The 11,698-nt window shown below is 43.6% G+C and overlaps 1 protein-coding gene across 6 annotated transcripts; it reads right to left on the bottom strand.

Annotated features, from left to right (window-relative positions):
* Nucleotides 1-267: 267 nt before the first annotated feature.
* On the bottom strand, nucleotides 268-10,660 carry LOC127906658 (uncharacterized). 6 transcript variants are annotated; one of them, XM_052459240.1, is made up of 3 exons: nucleotides 7,176-8,322; nucleotides 3,023-3,316; nucleotides 268-1,092 (listed from the first exon to the last, which is right to left on the bottom strand). In XM_052459240.1, exons 1-3 carry the CDS (start codon nucleotides 8,152-8,154, stop codon nucleotides 1,004-1,006), a joined length of 1,362 nt encoding a protein of 453 aa, XP_052315200.1. In that variant the 5' UTR covers nucleotides 8,155-8,322; the 3' UTR covers nucleotides 268-1,003. The 6 variants fall into 6 exon arrangements, with proteins under 6 accessions (XP_052315200.1, XP_052315202.1, XP_052315204.1 ...); XM_052459242.1 differs by lacking the exon at nucleotides 268-1,092 and adding an exon at nucleotides 1,506-2,269; XM_052459244.1 differs by lacking the exons at nucleotides 268-1,092; nucleotides 7,176-8,322 and adding exons at nucleotides 8,724-9,770; nucleotides 10,401-10,660 and having other exon boundaries at nucleotides 2,928-3,316.
* Between the last annotated feature and the right edge of the window lie 1,038 nt (nucleotides 10,661-11,698).

Genomic DNA, 11,698 nt, shown 5'->3' with positions numbered 1-11,698 from the left:
CTTCTACAACCATCACTGGTGTGTCAACAACAACTGGTGAACCCACTACATCCATCATTGATGCATCAAAAACAACTGGTGAACCCACAACAACAGTCACTGCTGTGTTGACAACAACTGGTGAACCCACTACGACTGTCACTGAGTCAACAAAAACAACTGTTCAAACCACATCAACAGTCAAAGCTGTGTCAACAACAACTGGTGAACCCACTACGACAATCACTGGTGTTTCTACAACAACTAATGAACCTTCTACATCCATCACTGGTGTGTCAACAACAACTGCTGAACCCACTACAACTATCATTGGTGTGTCATCAACAACTGGTGAACCCACTACAACCATCACTGGTGTGTCAACAACAACTGGTGAACCCACTACAACTATCATTGAGTCTTCATCAACAACTGGTGAACCCACTACAACCATCACTGTTTCATCAACAATAACTGATGAACCCACGACAACCATCACTGAGTCAACAAAAACAACTGGTGAACCCACTTCAACAGTCACTGCTGTGTCGACAACAACTGGTGAACCCACTACAATTGTTACTGGGGCATCGACAACAACTGGTGAACCCACTACAATTGTTACTGGGGCATCAACAACAACTGTTGAACCCACTACGACTGTCACTGAGTCAACAAAAACAACTGGTGATTCCACTACAACCATCACTGTTTCCTCAACAACAACTGATGAACCCACATCAACAGTCAAAGCTGTGTCAACATCAACTGGTGAACCCACTACGACAATCACTGGTGTGTCAACAACAACTGGTGAACCCAATACAACTATCATTGAGTCTTCATCAACAACTGGTGAAAAAACTACAACCATCACTGAGTCAACAAAAACAACTGGTGAACCAACAACAATAGTCACTGCTGTGTCGACAACAACTGGTGAACCCAATACATCCATCACGGTTTCATCAACAACAACTGATGAACCCACTACAAGCATCACTGAGTCAACAAAAACAACTGTTCAACCCACATCAACAGTCAAAGCTGTGTCAACAACAACTGGTGAACCCACTACGACAATCACTGGTGTTTCTACAACAACTAATGAACCTTCTACAACCATCACTGGTGTGTCAACAACAACAACTGCTGAACCCACTACAACTATCATTGGTGTGTCATCAACAACTGGTGAACCCACTACAACCATCACTGGTGTGTCAACAACAACTGGTGAACCCACTACAACTATCATTGAGTCTTCATCAACAACTGGTGAACCCACTACAACCATCACTGTTTCATCAACAACAACTGATGAACCCACGACAACCATCACTGAGTCAACAAAAACAACTGGTGAACCCACTTCAACAGTCACTGGTATTTCTACAACAACTAATGAACCTTCTACAACCATCACTGGTGTGTCAACAACAACGGGTGAACCCACTACAACTATCATTGAGTGTGTCATCGACAACTGGTGAACCAACTACATCCATCACGGTTTCATCAACAACAACTGATGAACCCACTACAAGCATCACCGAGTCAACAAAAACAACTGGTGAACCCACAACAACAGTCACTGCTGTGTTGACAACAACTGGTGAACCCACTACAACTGTTACTGGGGCATCGACAACAACTGGTGAACCCACTACAATTGTTACTGGGGCATCAACAACAACTGTTGAACCCACTACGACTGTCACTGAGTCAACAAAAACAACTGGTGATTCCACTACAACCATCACTGTTTCATCAACAACAACTGATGAACCCACATCAACAGTCAAAGCTGTGTCGACGACAACTGGTGAACCCACTACGACAATCACTGGTGTGTCAACAACAACTGGTGAACCCACTACAACTATCATTGAGTCTTCATCAACAACTGGTGAACCAACTACAACCATCACTGAGTCAACAAAAACAACTGGTGAACCAACAACAATAGTCACTGCTGTGTCGACAACAACTGAACCCACTACATCCATCACTGTTTCATCAACAACAACTGGTGAACCAACTACAAGCATCACGGTTTCATCAACAACAACTGATGAACCCACTACAAGCATCACTGAGTCAACAAAAACAACTGGTGAACCAACAACAATAGTCACTGCTGTGTCGACAACAACTGGTGAACCCACTACACCCATCACTGAGTCAACAAAAACAACTGTTCAACCCACATCAACAGTCAAAGCTGTGTCAACAACAACTGGTGAACCCACTACGACAATCACTGGTGTTTCTACAACAACTAATGAACCTTCTACAACCATCACTGGTGTGTCAACAACAACTGGTGAACCCACTACGACAATCACTGGTGTTTCATCAACAACTAATGAACCTTCTACAACTATCATTGGTGTGTCATCAACAACTGGTGAACCCACTACAACCATCACTGGTGTGTCAACAACAACTGGTGAATCCGCTACAACTATCATTGAGTCTTCATCAACAACTGGTGAACCCACTACAACCATCACTGTTTCATCAACAACAACTGATGAACCCACGACAACCATCACTGAGTCAACAAAAACAACTGGTGAACCCACTTCAACAGTCACTGCTGTGTCGACAACAACTGGTGAACCCACTACAATTGTTACTGGGGCATCGACAACAACTGGTGAACCCACTACAACCATCACTGAGTCAACAAAAACAACTGGTGAACCCACTTCAACAGTCACTGCTGTGTTGACAACAACTGGTGAACCCACTACAACTATCATTGAGTCTTCATCAACAACTGGTGAACCAACTACAACCATCACTGAGTCAACAAAAACAACTGGTGAACCAACAACAATAGTCACTGCTGTCGACAACAACTGGTGAACCCAATACATCCATCACGGTTTCATCAACAACAACTGATGAACCCACTACAAGCATCACTGAGTCAAAAAAACAACTGTTCAACCCACATCAACAGTCAAAGCTGTGTCAACAACAACTGGTGAACCCACTACGACAATCACTGGTGTTTCTACAACAACTAATGAACCTTCTACAACCATCACTGGTGTGTCAACAACAACTGCTGAACCCACTACAACTATCATTGGTGTGTCATCAACAACTGGTGAACCCACTACAACCATCACTGGTGTGTCAACAACAACTGGTGAACCCACTACAACTATCATTGAGTCTTCATCAACAACTGGTGAACCCACTACAACCATCACTGTTTCATCAACAACAACTGATGAACCCACGACAACCATCACTGAGTCAACAAAAACAACTGGTGAACCCACTTCAACAGTCACTGGTATTTCTACAACAACTAATGAACCTTCTACAACCATCACTGGTGTGTCAACAACAACTGGTGAACCCACTACAACTATCATTGGTGTGTCATCGACAACTGGTGAACCAACTACATCCATTACGGTTTCATCAACAACAACTGATGAACCCACTACAAGCATCACCGAGTCAACAAAAACAACTGGTGAACCCACTACAAGCATCACCGAGTCAACAAAAACAACTGGTGAACCCACAACAACAGTCACTGCTGTGTTGACAACAACTGGTGAACCCACTACAACTGTTACTGGGGCATCGACAACAACTGGTGAACCCACTACAATTGTTACTGGGGCATCAACAACAATTGTTGAACCCACTACGACTGTCACTGAGTCAACAAAAACAACTGTTCAACCCACATCAACAGTCAAAGCTGTGTCAACAACAACTGGTGAACCCACTACGACAATCACTGGTGTTTCTACAACAACTAATGAACCTTCTACAACCATCACTGGTGTGTCAACAACAACTGGTGAACCCACTACGACAATCACTGGTGTTTCTACAACAACTAATGAACCTTCTACAACTATCATTGGTGTGTCATCAACAACTGGTGAACCCACTACAACCATCACTGGTGTGTCAACAACAACTGGTGAATCCACTACAACTATCATTGAGTCTTCATCAACAACTGGTGAACCCACTACAACCATCACTGTTTCATCAACAACAACTGATGAACCCACGACAACCATCACTGAGTCAACAAAAACAACTGGTGAACCCACTTCAACAGTCACTGCTGTGTTGACAACAACTGGTGAACCCACTACAACTGTTACTGGGGCATCGACAACAACTGGTGAACCCACTACAATTGTTACTGGGGCATCAACAACAACTGTTGAACCCACTACGACTGTCACTGAGTCAACAAAAACAACTGGTGATTCCACTACAACCATCACTGTTTCATCAACAACAACTGATGAACCCACATCAACAGTCAAAGCTGTGTCGACGACAACTGGTGAACCCACTACGACAATCACTGGTGTGTCAACAACAACTGGTGAACCCACTACAACTATCATTGAGTCTTCATCAACAACTGGTGAACCAACTACAACCATCACTGAGTCAACAAAAACAACTGGTGAACCAACAACAATAGTCACTGCTGTGTCGACAACAACTGGTGAACCCACTACATCCATCACTGTTTCATCAACAACAACTGGTGAACCAACTACAAGCATCACGGTTTCATCAACAACAACTGATGAACCCACTACAAGCATCACTGAGTCAACAAAAACAACTGGTGAACCAACAACAATAGTCACTGCTGTGTCGACAACAACTGGTGAACCCACTACACCCATCACTGAGTCAACAAAAACAACTGTTCAACCCACATCAACAGTCAAAGCTGTGTCAACAACAACTGGTGAACCCACTACGACAATCACTGGTGTTTCTACAACAACTAATGAACCTTCTACAACCATCACTGGTGTGTCAACAACAACTGCTGAACCCACTACAACTATCATTGGTGTGTCATCAACAACTGGTGAACCCACTACAACCATCACTGGTGTGTCAACAACAACTGGTGAACCCACTACAACTATCATTGAGTCTTCATCAACAACTGGTGAACCCACTACAACCATCACTGTTTCATCAACAACAACTGATGAACCCACGACAACCATCACTGAGTCAACAAAAACAACTGGTGAACCCACTTCAACAGTCACTGGTATTTCTACAACAACTAATGAACCTTCTACAACCATCACTGGTGTGTCAACAACAACGGGTGAACCCACTACAACTATCATTGGTGTGTCATCGACAACTGGTGAACCAACTACATCCATTACGGTTTCATCAACAACAACTGATGAACCCACTACAAGCATCACCGAGTCAACAAAAACAACTGGTGAACCCACTTCAACAGTCACTGCTGTGTCGACAACAACTGGTGAACCCACTACAATTGTTACTGGGGCATCGACAACAACTGGTGAACCCACTACAACCATCACTGAGTCAACAAAAACAACTGGTGAACCCACTTCAACAGTCACTGCTGTGTTGACAACAACTGGTGAACCCACTACAACTATCATTGAGTCTTCATCAACAACTGGTGAACCAACTACAACCATCACTGAGTCAACAAAAACAACTGGTGAACCAACAACAATAGTCACTGCTGTGTCGACAACAACTAGTGAACCCACTACAACTGTTACTGGGGCATCGACAACAACTGGTGAACCCACTACAACTGTTACTGGGGCATCGACAACAACTGGTGATCCCACTACAACCATCACCGAGTCAACGAAAACAACTGATGAACCCACTACAAGCATCACTGGTGTTTCTACAACAACTAATGAACCTTCTACAACCATCACTGGTGTGTCGACAATAACTGGTGAACCCACTACAATTGTTACTGGGGCATCGACAACAACTGGTGAACCCACTACATCCATCACGGTTTCATCAACAACAACTGATGAACCCACTACAACCATCACGAGTCAATAAAAACAACTGGTGAACCCACTACAAAAGTCACTACTGTGTCGACAACAACTGGTGAAACAACTACGACTGTCACAGAGTCAACAACAACTGGTGAACCCACTACATCCGTCACAGTTTCATCAACAACAACTGGTGAACCCACTACAACTATGATTGAGTCTTCATCAACAACTGGTGAAAAAACTACAACCATCACTGAGTCAACAAAAACAACTGGTGAACCAACAACAATAGTCACTGCTGTGTCGACAACAACTGGTGAACCCAATACATCCATCACGGTTTCATCAACAACAACTGATGAACCCACTACAAGCATCACTGAGTCAACAAAAACAACTGTTCAACCCACATCAACAGTCAAAGCTGTGTCAACAACAACTGGTGAACCCACTACGACAATCACTGGTGTTTCTACAACAACTAATGAACCTTCTACAACCATCACTGGTGTGTCAACAACAACTGCTGAACCCACTACAACTATCATTGGTGTGTCATCAACAACTGGTGAACCCACTACAACCATCACTGGTGTGTCAACAACAACTGGTGAACCCACTACAACTATCATTGAGTCTTCATCAACAACTGGTGAACCCACTACAACCATCACTGTTTCATCAACAACAACTGATGAACCCACGACAACCATCACTGAGTCAACAAAAACAACTGGTGAACCCACTTCAACAGTCACTGGTATTTCTACAACAACTAATGAACCTTCTACAACCATCACTGGTGTGTCAACAACAACGGTGAACCCACTACAACCATCATTGGTGTGTCATCGACAACTGGTGAACCAACTACATCCATTACGGTTTCATCAACAACAACTGATGAACCCACTACAAGCATCACCGAGTCAACAAAAACAACTGGTGAACCCACAACAACAGTCACTGCTGTGTTGACAACAACTGGTGAACCCACTACAACTGTTACTGGGGCATCGACAACAACTGGTGAACCCACTACGACTGTCACTGAGTCAACAAAAACAACTGGTGATTCCACTACAACCATCACTGTTTCATCAACAACAACTGATGAACCCACATCAACAGTCAAAGCTGTGTCGACGACAACTGGTGAACCCACTACGACAATCACTGGTGTGTCAACAACAACTGGTGAACCCACTACAACTATCATTGAGTCTTCATCAACAACTGGTGAACCAACTACAACCATCACTGTTTCATCAACAACAACTGATGAATCCACGACAACCATCACTGAGTCAACAAAAACAACTGGTGAACCCACTTCAACAGTCACTGGTATTTCTACAACAACTAATGAACCTTCTACAACCATCACTGGTGTGTCAACAACAACGGGTGAACCCACTACAACTATCATTGGTGTGTCATCGACAACTGGTGAACCAACTACATCCATTACGGTTTCATCAACAACAACTGATGAACCCACTACAAGCATCACCGAGTCAACAAAAACAACTGGTGAACCCACTTCAACAGTCACTGCTGTGTCGACAACAACTGGTGAACCCACTACAATTGTTACTGGGGCATCGACAACAACTGGTGAACCCACTACAACCATCACTGAGTCAACAAAAACAACTGGTGAACCCACTTCAACAGTCACTGCTGTGTTGACAACAACTGGTGAACCCACTACAACTATCATTGAGTCTTCATCAACAACTGGTGAACCCACTACAACCATCACTGAGTCAACAAAAACAACTGGTGAACCAACAACAATAGTCACTGCTGTGTCGACAACAACTAGTGAACCCACTACAACTGTTACTGGGGCATCGACAACAACTGGTGAACCCACTACAACTGTTACTGGGGCATCGACAACAACTGGTGATCCCACTACAACCATCACCGAGTCAACGAAAACAACTGATGAACCCACTACAAGCATCACTGGTGTTTCTACAACAACTAATGAACCTTCTACAACCATCACTGGTGTGTCGACAACAACTGGTGAACCCACTACAATTGTTACTGGGGCATCGACAACAACTGGTGAACCCACTACATCCATCACGGTTTCATCAACAACAACTGATGAACCCACTACAACCATCACCGAGTCAATAAAAACAACTGGTGAACCCACTACAAAAGTCACTACTGTGTCGACAACAACTGGTGAAACAACTACGACTGTCACAGAGTCAACAACAACTGGTGAACCCACTACATCCGTCACAGTTTCATCAACAACAACTGGTGAACCCACTACAACTATCATTGGTGTGTCAACAACAACTGGTGAACCCAATACAACTATCATTGAGTCTTCATCAACAACTGGTGAAAAACTACAACCATCACTGAGTCAACAAAAACAACTGGTGAACCAACAACAATAGTCACTGCTGTGTCGACAACAACTGGTGAACCCAATACATCCATCACGGTTTCATCAACAACAACTGATGAACCCACTACAAGCATCACTGAGTCAACAAAACAACTGTTCAACCCACATCAACAGTCAAAGCTGTGTCAACAACAACTGGTGAACCCACTACGACAATCACTGGTGTTTCTACAACAACTAATGAACCTTCTACAACCATCACTGGTGTGTCAACAACAACTGCTGAACCCACTACAACTATCATTGGTGTGTCATCAACAACTGGTGAACCCACTACAACCATCACTGGTGTGTCAACAACAACTGGTGAACCCACTACAACTATCATTGAGTCTTCATCAACAACTGGTGAACCCACTACAACCATCACTGTTTCATCAACAACAACTGATGAACCCACGACAACCATCACTGAGTCAACAAAACAACTGGTGAACCCACTTCAACAGTCACTGGTATTTCTACAACAACTAATGAACCTTCTACAACCATCACTGGTGTGTCAACAACAACGGGTGAACCCACTACAACTATCATTGGTGTGTCATCGACAACTGGTGAACCAACTACATCCATTACGGTTTCATCAACAACAACTGATGAACCCACTACAAGCATCACCGAGTCAACAAAAACAACTGGTGAACCCACAACAACAGTCACTGCTGTGTTGACAACAACTGGTGAACCCACTACAACTGTTACTGGGGCATCGACAACAACTGGTGAACCCACTACGACTGTCACTGAGTCAACAAAAACAACTGGTGATTCCACTACAACCATCACTGTTTCATCAACAACAACTGATGAACCCACATCAACAGTCAAAGCTGTGTCGACGACAACTGGTGAACCCACTACGACAATCACTGGTGTGTCAACAACAACTGGTGAACCCACTACAACTATCATTGAGTCTTCATTAACAACTGGTGAACCAACTACAACCATCACTGAGTCAACAAAAACAACTGGTGAACCAACAACAATAGTCACTGCTGTGTCGACAACAACTGAACCCACTACATCCATCACTGTTTCATCAACAACAACTGGTGAACCAACTACAAGGATCACGGTTTCATCAACAACAACTGATGAACCCACTACAAGCATCACTGAGTCAACAAAAACAACTGTTGAACCAACAACAATAGTCACTGCTGTGTCGACAACAACTGGTGAACCCACTACACCCATCACTGAGTCAACAAAAACAACTGTTCAACCCACATCAACAGTCAAAGCTGTGTCAACAACAACTGGTGAACCCACTACAACCATCACTGGTGTGTCAACAACAACTGGTGAATCCACTACAACTATCATTGAGTCTTCATCAACAACTGGTGAACCCACTACATCCATCACGGTTTCATCAACAACAACTGATGAACCCACTACAAGCATCACTGAGTCAACAAAAACAACTGTTCAACCCACATCAACAGTCAAAGCTGTGTCAACAACAACTGGTGAACCCACTACGACAATCACTGGTGTTTCTACAACAACTAATGAACCTTCTACAACCATCACTGGTGTGTCAACAACAACTGGTAAACCCACTACAACTATCATTGGTGTGTCATCAACAACTGGTGAACCCACTGCAACCATCACCGAGTCAACAAAAACAACTGATGAACCCACTACAAGCATCACTGGTGTTTCTACAACAACTAATGAACCTTCTACAACCATCACTGGTGTGTCAACAACAACTGCTGAACCCACTACAACTATCATTGGTGTGTCAACAACAACTGGTGAACCCACTACAACCATCACTGGTGTGTCAACAACAACTGGTGAACCCACTACAACTATCATTGAGTCTTCATCAACAACTGGTGAACCCACTACAACCATCACTGTTTCATCAACAACAACTGATGAACCCACGACAACCATCACTGAGTCAACAAAAACAACTGGTGAACCAACAACAATAGTCACTGCTGTGTCGACAACAACTGGTGAACCCAATACATCCATCACGGTTTCATCAACAACAACTGATGAACCCACTACAAGCATCACTGAGTCAACAAAAACAACTGTTCAACCCACATCAACAGTCAAAGCTGTGTCAACAACAACTGGTGAACCCACTACGACAATCACTGGTGTGTCAACAACAACTAATGAACCTTCTACAACCATCACTGGTGTGTCAACAACAACTGCTGAACCCACTACAACTATCATTGGTGTGTCATCAACAACTGGTGAACCCACTACAACCATCACTGGTGTGTCAACAACAACTGGTGAACCCACTACAACTATCATTGAGTCTTCATCAACAACTGGTGAACCCACTACAACCATCACTGTTTCATCAACAACAACTGATGAACCCACGACAACCATCACTGAGTCAACAAAAACAACTGGTGAACCAACAACAATAGTCACTGCTGTGTCGACAACAACTGATGAACCAACTACATCCATCACGGTTTCATCAACAACAACTGATGAACCCACTACAAGCATCACTGAGTCAACAAAAACAACTGTTCAACCCACATCAACAGTCAAAGCTGTGTCAACAACAACTGGTGAACCCACTACGACAATCACTGGTGTTTCTACAACAACTAATGAACCTTCTACAACCATCACTGGTGTGTCAACAACAACTGCTGAACCCACTACAACTATCATTGGTGTGTCATCAACAACTGGTGAACCCACTACAACCATCACTGGTGTGTCAACAACAACTGGTGAACCCACTACAACTATCACTGTTTCATCAACAACAACTGATGAACCCACGACAACCATCACTGAGTCAACAAAAACAACTGGTGAACCCACGACAACCATCACTGTTTCATCAACAACAACTGATGAACCCACGACAACCATCACTGAGTCAACAAAAACAACTGGTGAACCCACTACAACAATCACTGGTGTGTCAACAACAACGGGTGAACCCACTACAACCATCATTGGTGTGTCATCGACAACTGGTGAACCAACTACATCCATTACGGTTTCATCAACAACAACTGATGAACCCACTACAAGCATCACCGAGTCAACAAAAACAACTGGTGAACCCACAACAACAGTCACTGCTGTGTTGACAACAACTGGTGAACCCACTACAACTGTTACTGGGGCATCGACAACAACTGGTGAACCCACTACAATTGTTACTGGGGCATCAACAACAACTGTTGAACCCACTACGACTGTCACTGAGTCAACAAAAACAACTGGTGATTCCACTACAACCATCACTGTTTCATCAACAACAACTGATGAACCCACATCAACAGTCAAAGCTGTGTCGACGACAACTGGTGAACCCACTACGACAATCACTGGTGTGTCAACAACAACTGGTGAACCCACTACAACTATCATTGAGTCTTCATCAACAACTGGTGAACCAACTACAACCATCACTGAGTCAACAAAAACAAGTGGT

This window comes from Oncorhynchus keta, chromosome 13 (genome assembly GCF_023373465.1).
Source record: "Oncorhynchus keta strain PuntledgeMale-10-30-2019 chromosome 13, Oket_V2, whole genome shotgun sequence".
Lineage (NCBI taxonomy): Eukaryota > Metazoa > Chordata > Actinopteri > Salmoniformes > Salmonidae > Oncorhynchus > Oncorhynchus keta.
This window is presented reverse-complemented; position numbering and strand designations above follow the sequence as displayed.